Source organism: Paralichthys olivaceus, chromosome 2 (genome assembly GCF_024713975.1).
Source record: "Paralichthys olivaceus isolate ysfri-2021 chromosome 2, ASM2471397v2, whole genome shotgun sequence".
Classification (NCBI taxonomy): domain Eukaryota; kingdom Metazoa; phylum Chordata; class Actinopteri; order Pleuronectiformes; family Paralichthyidae; genus Paralichthys; species Paralichthys olivaceus.
In genome coordinates, this window is record NC_091094.1 from 13363280 (window position 1) to 13379918 (window position 16639).

Here is a 16639-nt window from a genome sequence, read left to right on the forward strand (position 1 = left end):
ATGAAAAATGTTGCTGCACAAGGCAACTAGCCATTTTTTCCATTTCATCTACAGGAGAGTGTTCAAACACATGACCTCTTTTGGCATCTGACCCAAATGCAGCATTTAATAACTTTGCAGCATGTCTCTGAGCTCTTATGTTAAATTTTTTTGGGGGGTAACTTTATTTAACATGACCTTTGAATATAATGACAATGACATAATGCAGGCATAATGCATTGCTTAAAAGAAACAGTGGCAGTAAACCAATACTGAATGAGTAAATATTGGCCGAATTTGCCAAGCTTTACATCAGGCTAGTTGCTTCCCCCTGTTTCTAGTCTTTATGCTAAGCTAAACTAATGGGCTGTTGGCTTCAAATTCATCTTCGCAAGCAAAGTCCACGCCCCAACAATATGTGATTTAAAGTTTTGAATGGGCGTTGGATGCAGTGGAGAAATGAATGAGCACTGAGTGTAGGGGTTGGGGTGCAGAGATGCATCCCGCAGTGTGGGACCGGGCAGCACTGCCAGTATACCTATAGAACGAGACATGCAGGAGGTATACACCAAGCTAAATGAGAAAGGATGGGAGGATGAAGGGATGATGCTTCTGTCTTTTGTTTTTCTTCTCTCTACTTTTATTTTCTTCTTTACTCTTTCTCTAGGCAGGGGAAAGGGTGGGTTGAAGAATCTGAGACAAATAGAGCGTCATGGATTGACTGGGTATATGTAGGCTGGACAGGTGATTAGAGGTGTGGTTGTGGTTAAGGTGTGGCCCTGCTCCCAGACCTAAGTTCAAAGTTTCAGTAAACTTAATTTCAATGTTCAGACATGAGAGTAGTATAAACCTTCTCATCTAACTTGGCAAGAAAGCATATGTGTGTATAACTGCTCTGATTTTTTTTGTGTTTTTACTCTGTCATATTTTATTGTCCATTATGAAGGATGCAGATCTTCGTGCATTAACGAGTTTACTCTTCCTACAGACACAGAGCAGAATGAAACTGATAGCTGACAACTATGAAGATGAGCAATATCACCCACATGGTCCTCACCACCCCCAGCCTCAGCCCCCGCACGCTCAGCCGCAGACGCAGCCCCAGTACCCCCATCCTCCCCATGCCCAGCAGACTCAATACTCACACGCCACTCATCCACAGCATCCTCAGCATCCTCAGCATCCGCAGACCCCCCAACAGCACCCTCATGCCCAGCAGCCACAAGCACAGTACCCTCACCCTCCTCATCAGCAACACCCCCAGCAACATCCCCAGCAGCACCCACAGCATCCCCAACCGCCTCCCCAACACCAACAGCACCAACAGCACCCACGCCCCCCTCAGCCCCAGCACCCTCACCAACAGCACCCTCAGCACCCAGCACAGCACCCACACGGACATCCCCCTATGCAGCACCCTCACCCGCAGCACCCGCACGGTCCTCCCCAACAAGGGCCGCACCCCCAGCATCCGCACCCGCAGCACGCCCAACACCCGCAGCATCCTCAGCACCCGCAGCACCCGCAGCACCCGCAGCATCCTCAGCACCCGCAGCACCCGCAGCACCCACACCACGCCCAGCATCCACGTCACCCGTCGCCACATCATCGTGGAGGGCCAGCCCGCGGACCCCCACATGCTGGTCACCGTCCAACTCCAGACCAGGTTAGACACCTTTTAAAGGTCATAAATCCTGCCTCCTCCATGTCAATGGTTGGGACATGGACCAAACTAAAATGTCAAAATGCACGTCAAGTCCATTCTGTCAAAGGTGGTTTCTGTCTTTTATTGAATGTCCAAATGTGAAAAACTGCTGACACTGACATACAATTGATCCAGCACACATATCTGTGGAACCTCAACATTGGGGCTCAGTCCCCTGATCTCTAGTGCCCAGACTCTGGCGACAAATGACATCATTAGGCGCACAATGGCATAATATTTTGTTTTTATTTCTGGGTAGTGGAGATGTGTCATCCATCTTTATATACAGTCTATTTCTCAGACCAGATATTTAACAAGATTCCTTATATGTTGATCTTTAATCCTCTAGTTTCTTTGCATTTCAAAACAAATTATAAAAAGCTAGCAGACTACAGTGTTAGCTCATACTTTTATATGGTAAAACATTATTCTGTAAATCAAATCAAGGTACCCCTGAGTGCCACAGCACCCATATGGGGTAAAAGTTGTGAGTTTCTCATGTGATGATGCAGATCCATCTAATTATAAAGCTGCATAAAATCTTAAAAAGCGTCACTGAAACAACTTTGCACTAATTTTGCATAATACTTATTTTTCTATCATACTGCCTGCTGTGATTTCTTTTGATGAGAAGTTAATCCTGTCTCTTCTCTTCTCTTCATGCACATTGCTTCTGTTGGCCTGTGTCACTGCCAACAACAGGATGATGAGGAGGGCATTTGGGCGTAATCCTTGCTGTGAGAACCAAAGCTCTAATGTTGTTTTGAGGGGTGAGATATATTTAAAACTTTTTGTCTGAGTGATTCTCAGTTCCCTTCCCGTTTTGTAAGAAACTAAACAGCTGCATGACATCTGGATGTCTTTGTCTGTCCCTTTTAGATGATTCAGTCACTACCGGAGGAGCACAGCCATGCCATGATGTTGAAACACTACCCGACCAAACATTTATTATCTTCACCAAATCTGCACTCAGATATGTTTTTTCATTTTGGGGGGGGAAGAGGAGGATACACTCAGGTGTGCAGGTCACATGAGAGACTGACTGCTCGGCAGGTAAAATCAAACCTTTTTATATTCAGTGTTATTCTAAACGATTATTCCAAAATGACACCTAAACCTGTTTCTCCTTTATTTTGTGCTTAAGGTGACCTGGGATCTCTTCGTGTGAACAGGAACAGATCATCATCCACTTCCTCCGCACACGAACACAGCTGCGGAACTGAGCAGGATGGAAAGAGGCAGATGTTGAAGTGCTCTGTGTGTCAGGTTGTCATTCAGACAGGCATGTGATCAACATGGCAGCTCTGCACCAGAGGTCTCGCTAAGGTCACCTCTCCTGTCTCTTGCCTGTTGAGCGGTCAACCTCTTGATCCTCCCAGCAGAGATCTCAGAACTGTCAGACTGACAGCTCAGAATCGTTTTATGTTTCTTCATCCTTCCTTCAATCACTGGTTCAAGATGATGGTTGTGTCGCTGTGTGTTTCACCTGCCTGACTGACTCTTCTGGCTCTGGTTGGCTCCCCTGGCCTGACTCCGTCATGGTTTCTCGATCCTCACTGCCCTGCTGACCCACTTGGTGACATCTGACATCTGACTCTCTACCTGGCTATCATCATCCGCATCCTGCAGAGTCTCTTCTGTTGTTTTATCATCTGGTTGTGCCACATCTTCTCTTTTACCTTTATACACACCTCACCATACATGTCTTTCCAGATAACCTCATGTTCAGCATGTCTAATAATGACGTAGTGTCCCTTTACTTGCTTTATTCCCCAAACCCGAAGACAGCATGTTTTATTTCTTGTTGGCTAAAGAAGGACGAGCTTTCAGCTGACTGATGGGCCTTTGGCCTTGCTTGCAGTGTCGAGGGGTTTCCTTGGCTGCATGAGCATGGCCCTCCAGTTCTTGGGCTTGTTTTAGCCTTAAGGATGTGGTTGCCATAGATGTTTATCTCCATGTTACCTCATTTTAATCAGAAGTAGTCAAAAAAAGAAAAGAATCAATCTATGCAGATGTCAACGTAGAGTGAATGCATTTTTATTTCCCCATCCGTGCTCGAGTTTAGAGTAATAAACCACCCGATCTGAATGGCCAAGAGAGAGGTCAGAAAATATTCACCAGAGTGTTTTGAGTTTCTGAGGCAATGCACCTATGCACCTCCTCTGTGTTGCAGGAATTTCTACTAATGGTGCTTCTGCTGGTGCTCGAACTAAATGGTGTCAGAAGACCTCATCAAGAGCATATTTTAGTCCTCTTACAGTCGAGGGATTTGATGCCACAGCTGACTTCATACACAGCTGTAAAAGTCTTTGTATATATACGATTTGACAATGGGGGCTTTGTGAGCAACAATCACTTGGAGACCCACACAGAGGAGATTCCCCTCTATGAATATTACCGTCATAAATACCATTATAGACTACGAAGTGGGGGCTATGTCCAATAGATGTTTTCCCTGCAGGTCTGTTTGTACCATTGACACCCACAGTATGCTCCCGCTCCCCTCACCCCTGTACAACCACCAGTAGTCTGTGAGACCTCCTGAAACATAGTGACTTGTTTACTCCTTCTCAACAAGGTGGCCTGTGCCTCATGAAAACTGTACACTTATATGATAGATATGCATATATTATACATATAGAGAGAAATCTATAGATTGTGTCTATGCGTGGTCAGAAAATCGTTACTGACGAGATACTATGTTTTTTTTCTCTTTCTGGTTATTTTTCTAACTGGCTGGAGGTCGGGGAGATGTCTTATTTTGTGTTGAGTGGTGTGGTTTTGTTTCCCCTCTGATTTTTACATTGTGAGAAAACCCCTAAGCAGCAGCAGCAGCAAGTAACATTCCCTGTCTGAAAATACAGGACAGTCCAAAAGAGAAAAAAAGAGCTTTAAAGCAGTTTATGGGAAAAAGAGAATTATATCCAAATCTATTTAGAAGTTTAGAGAAGATGACATTACTACATTCCTTTCAACATGTGAAAACAACTCAGTTGAAGACCACCTGCCCTGTGGTAACAACTCAGAAGAAGAAAAAAAACACAGAATTTTGCAGCTCACATAAGTAGCATTGAGATTATGTCTGCTGCACTCAGCCGACAGAAACTTGCACTTGTGAGTGAGGACTATCTAAGTGGAGGTTTGAGTGACTCTGTCGGGATGAACATTTCTTTTGCGTGTTTGTCGTCGTCGTCTTGTGAACAGAAGTGGTGACATGTGACCGTGGTTAAAAAGCTGATTAACGTAGAAAAACCAACACACATTGTTACAGTGTAGTGGAAAAATTGAATTAGACTGTTACTACCCCCCCTCCACTCCCTCCCCTTACTCTCATGGTGCCTGTGTGTCTCCCTTAAATGGCCAAGTGTTGATTGTTGTATATAAACGTCTTTCCATGTCCCCCCATCTTCCTCAAACCGAGGGGATACATGCATCATTTCTACGTCTCTTGCTTCCACCGCGAACCTTCACGGCTCCTGTCACTGACCAAGAATCAACAGATGGTGTGAAACTTTAGTACGAATGTTGAGAGAAGGGTCCTGATTTGGATTTTTTTTTCTTTTTTTCTTTTTCTCAAAAAAGAAGGGACGACAATGCAAACAAGACAGAGGAGCGAAAATCCTCTCACTTCACCATCAGGGGGGCGGAGTACAAATCCTCCATTTTCAGGTCCTTATCTACTGAATACTTGAAGTAGGGGGTTCTCCTACCATGAAATAGCGTATATGATTTACATGGTAGACAACATGAAACATTTCAATTGTGCCCATGCATGCTGATTTTTACATAACGTGCCAACTGAAAGTGACGATGTAAGGATAATCTCCTGTTCTCTATGCAGAGTGATTTCTCAGCTGTTGTGTCAAACAGGTTTTGGGAGAAATGGGGCTTATATGCTGGGGCTGGTTTCCTGGGCTTAGACTGATCCTGGTTTGTGAATGACTGACGTTGCACTCGGTGTGAGGTGGATTCAAAAAGTCAAGTCTGCACCTGTGCCTAGAAGCAGCCATGTTGAGAGCGTGAGCATTGAAAGGCCTGAAGATTCACCAGTAATTTTCAAAAGGCCTTCACAAAAAAAAGTATGAAAAGTCTAACACACATTTTCATTATATCGTTGTATACAGGTTGTTTTTCTTTTGTTCTACATCGCTAAATAACTTTGAATTGAACAAATCACTGTGACCAATGCCAGAAACATTTTTGTTTGACAGAGCAAATATTGTGTTTACTTTTTTATTATTCATTTTTGTATTTCAGTTAGCTTTATTTATTGAATATGCCAGTTTGAGACTGTACTATTTGTATAAGTAAATGTTTGATCTGTACAGAAAAGACCTAGGAACAAAGTTAAATGTGAGTGTCCAGCATGCTGAATGATTACTTGTGTGAACGTGAGCTAATCTCCCATGATGCATCATTCCTCATACATTAATTGCATCTGCATCGTGACGGTGTGATGTTGTGTTTGAGAGTGATGTGTGTGTCTCACTTACTGTGTCCCCTTAGTAGACAGCCTGTGCAGTTTTGTGAGAGTGCAGCATGTTTTTTGGGGTTGCCGGTGTAAATGTATTCAGAAAAGAGATACATGTGTGTGTGTGTGTGTGTGTGCACAACTGCATTTGTTTTCCGGGTGTGTGTCTGCGCGTGTTGTGAATGCACAAGAGAGAAATCTATTTAAAAAAGAACTTTATCAGAGGAAGTCCCCAGAGAAAAAAAGTGAGACTGAGTCAAAGTTTTGAATGAAGCATGGAGACTCTGTATTGTTTTCTGTTTTTTAAACCTAGGAGGCTGTCCTCAGTGCCCCAGTTTGCTATTGTATGTGCTGTATCAGAATATTACTATTGAGTGTTGGCCAGCTTGTTTATATCCATCAAATAAAAGTGACTTTCTTTCTGTCTCCATTTGTGATGTTCTCGTCAAACTTCAAATAGGTGAAATACTGATGAAAAGCTCCAGACATGAGTTGATCTTCATCATACGATAATTTATAAAGTCAAGAATAAATGTGACTTTACAGTAGGGCATCTTAAAAAATATTATCATTCTCTGTCAGTCAACATAAACATTTTAAAAAAGAAGGTTAAAACTGTTGTTTTTTCAGTTTCTCCAGGCGTCTGTATCTAAAGCTGGCAGCTCAGTAACTTATATTGACCAATGTCAGGCAGGTTATTTTTGAGTTTTAATGTCCCTTCAGAAAACTGTGTAACACACGGTCTCCCCTGTCTGATAGCCAGTATCCTGCCATGGCTGCCATTGCCCCTATGAATACAGATGTGTAAACCATGTCTCCTTTAGCAGCCAGTGTGGCCAGAGCACAGAGCACCACCCCGAAGAACATCTGCTGCAGCACCTCCACCTCATCATCCTGGATGTCCTCAAACAGGCCTTTCTGCTGAACACCTGCAGGGGGAGTGAGGTTAGGCTGCAGTGAGGTTGGCTGTTGAACGTGGGTGTAAACGTCTGTGCATGTGATGGGACTCACTAGGCAGCTGCTTCTTCACACAGACACCTCCCTTGCGGTGGAATCCTTTGGCACAGTCACAGCGGAACGAGCCGACGGTGTTGGTACAAATCTCATCCAGGCCGTGGCAGGCGAGCACCCTGTCACTACATTCATCTATGTCTGAGCAAAAGAACAAGAGGCACATCACTTCATCACGTAGTTTACACTGCTGCTCATCAGAAGAGTTCATGCACATGAAATAATACATCAATTTATCAGTCATTTATGATTACCGAAACACTTGGACCCTCTCAGCCTGTAGCCTGAAGCACACTTTCTGCAGCGGGCTGGTCCGCTACCCATACAGCCCACACAGGCTGGGTCACAGTCTGAGGAAAGAGTGTGATGTCATATTTTATCTTACAATGCAAGTGTTGTCAATAGCTGACACAAAAAAACTATTCGATCGGGCCGGAGGACCTATTTCTATTTTATAGCACATTTCAATCAAAAAAGATGCATTTTGAATAGACATGAAAACATAAACAATTTAAATAAAAAAGAAAGATTCATTTAAGAGAAAGTAAATACTTTACAATTAATACTGTGGTTTTTAAGAAAAAATACAGTTTAGTATAAATACTCAGGTAAAGTAAAGTTGAGGTGTACAAGCCAACATGCCAACAACATCGTCCAGTGTAATACACTTATATTAATTACTGCTTTTGTCTGTGGATTTTTGGTCAAAACAAGTAATTTGAAGTCACCCCTTTAGGCTGTGGTATATTATATTAAATCACAAGACCAGTTCTGACCCACTGACCTCTGCACTCGAACGACCCCTCTGTATTGAAGCAGTAGCTGTTGTGAGGACAGTTGTCAAGCTCCGTGCCACACTCATCAATGTCTATATGAAACAGAGCAAAACAAATATTAAATGTCGATTCTCCTTGTCTTACGTCGTCCATGCAGAACATGATGGTTTCCGGACTCGCACTCAGTGCTCTGCAGACAGTACCTACACAGGTGTTATTATGGAGCGTCCATCCTGCTCTGCATCCCTCACACTGATCATTCTCTGGGCCTGAACACTTGCTGCAGGCGCCAGGACAGCTGTGCACCTGAGCTGCCAACACACAACACAGCCAAGCCGCCTGCAGCAGCTTCCCATGAGCCGTCCAAAGTCTCATCTGGTCCAGAAAACAAGTTTGTTTGCAACCTCCATAAATATCACATAGTTTAACAAGTTTGTTAAATAATGCTTGAAAGTTGAGATCGAACAACTGGCATCAAACTCCTGTCGAAGTCAGACAGAGCCGACTGTTGGTGGCAACATGAGAACATCTACTCTCGTGCCGAATTCAGGTACTTGACACTTTACATCTTTGCACATCACTTCATACAATTTCACTAAATTTCAATGGTAGGGCTTTACATCTATATTATCATTAAAGGATGTTGGAAGGGCTGCAGCACCCCCTATTGTCAAAAGGTGTAACTAAACAAATCTATTAGAAAAACGTATGGCCTATATATTTTATAATTACCATTTAATAGGTTTATATTAATAGATGGAGGAGGAACCTGCATTCTAAGTTGCTTTCACATGCAGCAATATTGTGTTCAGGTTTGCAGTTTGTTGTGTAAATACTAAAACCAAGAATGTGACCCTGTCCCCCTGCATTTACATACCACCCTCATGTCTGACTGACGTTCAGCATCCGTCTGTTTTTACTTCACTACATTCAGGTCCAGCTCCTTCATTATTTCACACGTTTCCTGTTTACAAACTACAACAGTATTAGTTATAATTACTTGTTCAAACTACTCATCTGAAATGAAATTTGTTTTTCCAGTAGTTTTATCAATAATATTTCTGTACTTTAATTTTGAATTGAATTTGAATTGTAACAGAGATCTTTCACACTGTGGTATTTATTATGGATTTATTTAGCTTCAGCGAGGACTTATTCCACCACTGTGTGGCGCTGCTAGAAACACAGAGATACATTGGAAGGTGATTATCTGCAGGGTCCTGCCTCTCTCTTCCTTACGTTACAAATCAGGGTCATACATGGTGTTACTATGGAGACTCGTTTCATGTAACTTTTATCATGTAAAAATCAAATGTACACATTGAGTCACACTCTGACACATCTACTCACAGTCATTCTAACAATGGAAACAACTGTAACAGCAAACCAGCTCTGAAGTCGACCCGGAAACACGATGTACAAGTGAATTTCAAGTTACTGGTTTTATTTACCTCCTTCAAGAGCGTCGACTTCACTCAGGACTGTTCGGAGTTTCTACACTTTGTGTTTCATTTATAGCCTCAAACATCCCGAGCGAGGGGAGCATACATCAGTTTCTTTGCACCGCCCTGCCAGGATGTGATATAATAAGTAACGAGCGCTTCTCTGACGCTTGGCTGCACGAATCAAATGCGCGTTTAAAGACAGCCAATCAGAGGCCGAGCTCTGCCACACGCTGGAATAAGCAACGTTATTTATAGACAGTTTATTTAAAGACAAGTGTGGACGCTCTTACAGTCTCTATCTGCTCTGTGGGACTGTAGGTTGAGTTAAAGTTCATCCATTTGCAGCTTGAAGGAAGAGTTTGGGGATATTTTATATCCAACACATGATCAAAAACATTTAGTAAAAAAGACCAAAGCAAACAAGGAATTAGTGGCTGTTGTTCATTCCTCCCAGTCCTCGTTGTTATCAAGAAACAAGTTCAAAGTCACCAGTGATTCCTAGTTGTTTCACTGGATTTCCCCTATACGCCCCTGTAATCATCACCTGCAGTCCAAAGAAATCCCATTCAAAACCCTGCAGGGTCTGACGGCTCCAGAAAAGTCAACTGCTCCTTCTCCTCTCTACTCCATAAGTTTCTCAATCACTCCATGATTTCATCACCCTCTGGCACTGTACTGGTCCACTCGGAGGGTCTAGCCGCCGAGGAGTCGGGAGCAGCGGACCTAGACACCTACAGATGGTCACCCTCGACAAAACAGGAGCATAGAGGGGGTTTTACACCTCAAGCGAGACTCCAGTGTGGAGCTCCACACTAAATCCCAGTGAGTTTTACCAGGGTACAGTATTAGGCTGCAGTTCTATACATGTGGTTGGTTTAACACCTGTTCTTGCAAGACAGAGGTTTTTGCTACTTAAAACCAGAAATATATATTTAATGGATATCTCAATATTATATTCAACATTATTTCAATCAAAATACAGGAAATGTAAACTTTAACATTTTACATGGACATAAAAAGTCTGGAAGGTATTAAGGGATAGATTCATGCATTCACTGTGGATTTTGGTCTCAATGGGATCAGTTGATGATATAGAATATTGTCCACCTTTCAGAGTGTCTGATTGTTACATCACTTGTACGCACATGTCCTTCATTTCCATTCATGGAAACTTTAAGGGTGTTGACTCCAAGTTTTATCCACTCCAATATATTTACATAGTGACGTCTTTTGCTGGTCTGATCCCTCTTTAGTCTTTGTTCTCCATCCATCTGATCTGTTCCATTTCCATCCTGTCCGTGTCTTTCCACCTGATCTCCTCCTTGTCCTGCCCAGACGTAGTTCAGTTAAGAGGGCCTGGTTCTGAGCAGGAAGCTGGAACAGAGGCAGCCCCTGAAGCAGCTCTGGTAGGTTCCTGTTGCTGCTTGGACTTGAGTCAAATTTCACCAGAAGAAAACGTTCTCCAGCCCTGCCCTGCTGCTTGTCCGCTTGAATGAGGCACAGAGAGGCTGTGAACACGTCGGAGTAAGGGGACCATATCTGAGGGAGGCCCTCGTCTGCCATCTTTTTGGCAGTGATAACCCTCTTATGGTAATGCGACCATTCCTCCGTTCTCTCTAAGGCTTTCTGGGTCAAAACAACCACAACTCGGTCCCCCTTGGTGTTCTGCTGCAGCAGCTGGGAGTGCAACCATGGCAGAGGTCCCAGAGTGCACTGCTCCTTCCTGCTCCACTGGTCCACGGACACACTGAAGCCTTGGATGCAGAGCAGAGAGCCGAGTCGACAAACTGACTCAGAAACACCATCATCCACATCTGGGGGGCTCAGCAGCAAAACGTGTCCCTCTCTGCCAACTACAAAGGGGGGATGAATTTCAGAGTTTGCTCTATTGTATATTTTATAGGAAAAGTAGAAAAAAAACTTACTCTTCACAAATCCACCATGATGCCAGCTCCACACCCATTCTATAAAAGACAGAGAATCAAAGAAATATAAATTGCGGTCAAATTCACATATAAGGGTATACTTAATATCTTAATATAAAATTGGTGGAAGGGTTGGGTACGGGCCAAAAAAGAACCCATTAACTTTTGGAGCAGACTCAGTGAAAGGAGCAATTCCAAGATTTTCTTTTTCACTTTCTTTAACATCATGAAATAAGACGCTTTCAACATTCTATAGAGTTTGTTGAGAAATAATGCAGAGATATTAATGAACATGTGAAGTTTGATCTGGATGTATCTGATCTAAATTCGGGTACTTGCATGATGTTGATATAGTGGCCAATCAGACGTGAAGGAGGTAAGTGCACTACGAATTAGCTTTTAGTTTATTATGAGTTGGTTACAAAAACACTGCTCTCTCTTCATATCATGTTTTGTAGTATTTCCTAAATATTGTTACACATTTACCACTTAATGAAAAAAAAAAAAAGATAGAAAATATAAAACTCACTCTTGACAAAGCCGTGAAGTATATAGAATACAAGCATAGACAAGCAAACCAGCAACATGACAAAGACAACCAGGAGACTCCAGCGCCACCTGTCAGCTGAAATGAGAACAAAACCGAATATTAGTTTTTTCTGTACATTGTGTATTATACATGAGCTAAATACAGTATATTATGCCTCAGTGTCAATTTGTTTCACTGTCACTTACTGTCTTTAAAACAGAAAGGACCCAGCTCATGTCCCATTCCCTTTACTTTCACCTGCACAAATAGATAAACATGGATAAGTTATTCAGATTCAGTTATTATACTGTACGACTCTGTGGCTGACCGCCGAGAATACGTTACCATAACACATGGAAACAGCTGAAGGTCAATGTCTTCAAACGACCCTGTTTTCTCCTGAGGAGGACAAAGTTGTGAATCTCATTAGTTTCCTGTAAATGCTGTGCAGCTACACATTGCCCAGACACAGAAACAAATTCCAGGTTCTAATGGAGATCTCACATTTTTTAATTATACCAAATCTCTGAAATGTATGAATATGGAAAGTTGATGTTTAAGAAACATTTTTGAAAGATTTTGACATGATGAATATTACAATTTAATTCAATGGTGCAGCCATAGAAACATGGATATTGCATGCAGCATTATGTAGCTTCAAATAACTACGTTTTTCCTTACCCAGAGTCCTTTGCTGTTTTGTCTCCACGGTTTATTTGCCAGCTGTTGTCTGAGGCCCCTCATCTCCCTGCAGCTGTCCTCCTTACGACAGGGCCACACCTCACCCTCCAGCCTGCAGGGGGCAGACAGGTTCCACAGTAGCAGTGTGCCATGCTGGTTGGTTTGACCCTGGCCCACAGACACTGACACGTTCTGCCACACGTTCCTCTGAGAGAAATCTGGACACATTGGAAACAACAACAACATACCGAAGATGAAAATAACTCACTCGTCGGCCTTGTACACTTAAATTAAAAAGGAGACCTAATGGCTTCTCACCCATGTTTGTGAAGGGGCATCTTTGAGAGCGCATTAAGTTCTGATCATACCATGTCTAAAACAACCAAAACATGTCAGTCACATCAGGACGCAGCACTGTTGATATGTCAGTTGTATGTTATCATGATGTGTTGGTGACTGTACCTGGAGACACATGCAGTGGGTCACAGAATGGAGGGGGATGGTCTTCCTGTTCCAGCTCTACACAGTGAATAGATTCAGAGAAAAGAATGTGTGTAAAAGGTGACTGCAAATATTTTACTTTTGGGAAACAGTTTGATGAGAAGATGCTATCTGTTTGTTAAACATTGGAAAACAGGCGCAAACAGTGTGCCTGGCTCTGTCTGATGTTACAGCTGGACTCTGAACCAAGCAGTAAACACATGGAGTCTCTCCTGGTTGCTTAGCATCCAAAGAATAGTCTGGAAGTTGTAACATTTAACTCACTGCCAACAAACATATGTGAAAAACTGTTGAACTGTTCCACTGCATAACCCAACTGTATATAAATGTGTTAAAGTTAGCTCTACCGCCACCAACTCGTTTACATTATATTGAATATGTATGTTCATACATTTAATTTCAGTTTAACTTGATGATTGAATATTTTTACAGTGTGGTTTTACTTCTTTTACTTGAATAAATAAATCCATCGTCCATCCATCCATTATCCAGATTTAAAAGAATCAAGATGGTGCTGGAGCCAACTTGAATAAATGATCTTAATATTTCTTCCCCCTCTGCACCAAATACAAATGACAAACTCCTTCATTTTTAGACACTAACCTGACAAACTCCATTCTGCTCATGTTGGATGCACACAGACGGACGGCCATTATCTCTGCCACCAAACTGCAGCTCCACGTGATTCTTCTCCTTCAGGATACTGAATTTGGGTACTGAAAAGAGGAAAACTGTTTTGATGCCATGAGACAAATAAAAACACCAAAAAAGCGTTATGCAGGGGATTTGGTTTTCTCACCCTGACACTCTTTTACACACTTCTTCAGCTCCATGGAACACACTGAGGACAGATGGTGAGAATATGTCAGACACTGTGTCATGAGTTCAACAGATGTTTTGATGTTAAACCTCTGAAGGACCAAAGTTTACCTTTTTCTAGAGAAGGAGCATCAACCGTTTGAGGCGGTAATCCAGAATCCAGATAAACAAACACTTTGCTGCTGAAGGAAACCCCAGCCGGTTTAGTAATCACCATGGAAACCTACAGATGACACAAACATACACATATAGAGTTTATAAGACATGACAGTGGCTGACAGTAGACTTTATAATCCAGTACACTGTACCTTTGCCCGGTTTTGCTGAGTAACCGCTGTTCGATTGACAGAAAACTCCACCTTCTTGCATATGGGCATGGTAGAAGCTATATGGTAGCACACTGTCAGAGAACCTGTCGCAACAGAGAGGCAGAAGTGGGGCTTAGTTAAAACTCACTGGTAGTGGTTGATTTTCACACTTAAAAGGACACACCAGTGTACAACAATCATTTACACACATATGCAGGCTACAGTTAAATTCACATTATCCTTTTCACACCAACTTCTATGTTCCCTCATCCATTCACGATTTCCCAACAGCCCACAACACGCTCTCCAACAGCTCCGATTTTGGATGGTGTTCAAATCTGTTTCCACTTGTGTGTGAAAGTGTCTCAGAGCGTAGCTTCTTATGCATTACTGAAATAAAACAGATCCAACTGTTGCCAGGATGACAGCAAATCACTTAAGAACTTGTGATTTACTTTGGAAGACAGGTCATACAGGAATGTAAGGCATAAAAACACTAGCACGGCTGTTTAATAGCAAACTAGAAAAGCGAAGACTGACTCAGTAGAGTTAATACTTCGGCCAAGGTCCAACAGATCCCTTAAGAAATCACTTTTAAATTCACTAGACTGATAGCTGGCACCAAGAAGAGAGACAGCACAGTATATATTTAAGTTTAAGGTTCTTTTATTATTTTATGTCTGAGCTTCTCTTCTTCTTCGATGACACATACCACATCTTTCCACAAGTTTAATGCTAAACCTTTCAACAACAAACAACCACGGATGAGAATGTAACCACCTTGATGTATGAAATAATCATCGACAGTGGGCTCCAGTCGCTTCCTAGCCTCCTCACTCTGCCCAGAGTGGCCTTTGTCCTCCGTGCCGTTATCCAGGCGGATGTGCAGCTCTGTGTCTATCACCAAACATAATGAACACAACTCATTTGTGTCTGAGCAGAGCTTGAAGTTTGCTGTAAGGTTTTGAACGTCCACACCATAATTCTTGTCCAGATTTATTATCTCATCCTTCATGGTGCAATCAGAGAGACCCTAAAAGGAGGAAAAGATCATTTTACTTTTCACTGAATCAGTATGGAGAGCATCTATTTGCTGGTCAGGAGAATATATTGAGATTAAGATTGTGTAACATCCCTATAGTGTGATAAGATGGCAGATGGTCATAACTAAAAAAACCTGTATTTAATTAAATGTTTCAGAATAAATCAATAAATCACTACGAAAGGACATTTAAAAGTGAGGGCCTTCTGTCCTGAAAGGAAATTAAAGGAGTGATCTGTCAACAGAAAACTGCGGCACAGGAAATGTCTTGTTTAGCGAGTCCAAGCATTGTGAGTATACCTGAGAGCAAATGATTTCATCACTTTCATATCCAGAAATCTCAAAACTGCAGGCTGAAGGGCTCAGGGTCAGGAGAACCCACCAAATCAACCATCCAGGGAGAAACATTCTGCCTCAGGACACTCAGACAGATTTGAGTTTTACAGCATTTCTTTCCCCAGAAGCAACGTTAACGCCTCGATGAACAAGTCCAGTGTCTTCCTCCGCTTCATGACTTTACACGTCGGAGATTAACTTGGAGATATCCAGGAATAAGCTGCACACTGGCCAGGTGAGCAGAGAGACGAGACAAGCTGTTCAGGACGGTTCCTGGGTTTCACTTTGTTTGTTGCCTGAGGATGAGGAAACACACAGCAATGCAGGTGTAGGTTTCCTGTGACAGTGTTATCTCTGCTGGGAAACTTGATGTGAATGAAATCAAACAAGACAAAAACAATAAGTCAAACTCACAAATCCCTTAATCAACAAAATAAGTAAGTTTGTCAGCAAACATGTAAATAAGTATAAACAATATAATATTAGAAATCATATTATAGGAATCATGGTTACTTACTGCCTAAAGACACACTTTGTGTAGCTCCTCTGAGGACTGTATTCCAGCTCTCACATGTTACTGACGTTGCTGAGAAGTGTGAGTCGTGTAAAAATTGCACCATAAAGCATGTCAGTGTCCTGACTCATGTAAAGCCCCACCCTCTCTTTGTCCCACGGTCTCTCCCTCTTTCTTGTTTTCACACTCAGCTCAGTCCCTCATCACGTTCAAATGCAGATAAACATTAACCTTCCAGCCTTGAATTCTAATTACAATGAAACCATGGCACGGTCTCCGTGGGTTAAAGTCCCAAACTTTTATTAACTTTTTTATTAATCTAAACCAGACTCCACCTTGAACACCAGATTAAAGAATGTTGTACCTGTGTTTTAAATAAATACAAAACTTCAGGGCTGGTATGTTCTTATCTTGTGTGTCGTTGGCAAAACATTCCTACGTCTGCATGCAACCTGGACAAACAAGTTCAAGTTCTGCTCACAGAAAAAAGAACAAAATCACATACCTTTGTTCCACGCTGAGAATACAATTCACTGAGGTAGAGCGATAGCAGAAGAAAGACACACAGCTCCCATGCAGCAGCTCAACCTGTTTGAC

The 16639-nt window shown here is 42.3% G+C and overlaps 3 protein-coding genes across 11 annotated transcripts in view; 1 reads left to right on the forward strand and 2 right to left on the reverse strand.

The window, feature by feature from the left end:
• erc2 (ELKS/RAB6-interacting/CAST family member 2) overlaps positions 1-6581 on the forward strand; it is a 39091-nt gene extending 32510 nt beyond the window's left edge. For all 5 annotated transcript variants that reach the window (XM_069536710.1, XM_069536739.1, XM_069536723.1 and 2 more), the window contains 4 exons: positions 968-1645; positions 2387-2454; positions 2564-2737; positions 2829-6581. In XM_069536710.1, the coding sequence (XP_069392811.1) occupies positions 968-1645; positions 2387-2413 (705 nt within the window). In that variant the 3' untranslated portion in view covers positions 2414-2454; positions 2564-2737; positions 2829-6581. The remainder of the gene's footprint in view (positions 1-967; positions 1646-2386; positions 2455-2563; positions 2738-2828) is intronic.
• Positions 6418-9530, reverse strand: LOC109638503 (protein disulfide isomerase CRELD1). 3 transcript variants are annotated; one of them, XM_020101506.2, is made up of 7 exons: positions 9394-9518; positions 8820-8917; positions 8146-8317; positions 7951-8034; positions 7421-7516; positions 7167-7307; positions 6418-7084 (listed from the first exon to the last, which is right to left on the reverse strand). In XM_020101506.2, exons 2-7 carry the CDS (start codon positions 8826-8828, stop codon positions 6864-6866), a joined length of 723 nt encoding a protein of 240 aa, XP_019957065.1. In that variant the 5' UTR covers positions 8829-8917; positions 9394-9518; the 3' UTR covers positions 6418-6863. The 3 variants fall into 3 exon arrangements, with proteins under 3 accessions (XP_019957065.1, XP_019957069.1, XP_019957066.1); XM_020101510.2 differs by lacking the exon at positions 8820-8917 and having other exon boundaries at positions 9394-9530; XM_020101507.2 differs by lacking the exon at positions 8820-8917 and having other exon boundaries at positions 9293-9431.
• On the reverse strand, positions 9057-16631 carry il17rc (interleukin 17 receptor C). 3 transcript variants are annotated; one of them, XM_069536761.1, is made up of 15 exons: positions 16548-16631; positions 15493-15824; positions 14931-15183; positions 14151-14254; positions 13954-14065; positions 13823-13864; positions 13627-13739; positions 12985-13041; positions 12841-12895; positions 12523-12740; positions 12187-12240; positions 12048-12099; positions 11842-11937; positions 11313-11351; positions 9057-11240 (listed from the first exon to the last, which is right to left on the reverse strand). In XM_069536761.1, the coding sequence occupies exons 2-15, from the start codon at positions 15598-15600 to the stop codon at positions 10561-10563; spliced, it is 1983 nt and encodes a 660-aa protein (XP_069392862.1). In that variant the 5' UTR covers positions 15601-15824; positions 16548-16631; the 3' UTR covers positions 9057-10560. The 3 variants fall into 3 exon arrangements, with proteins under 3 accessions (XP_069392862.1, XP_019957063.2, XP_019957064.2); XM_020101504.2 differs by lacking the exon at positions 16548-16631 and adding an exon at positions 16046-16354; XM_020101505.2 differs by lacking the exon at positions 16548-16631 and adding an exon at positions 16046-16354 and having other exon boundaries at positions 15493-15893.
• Positions 16632-16639: the final 8 nt, after the last annotated feature.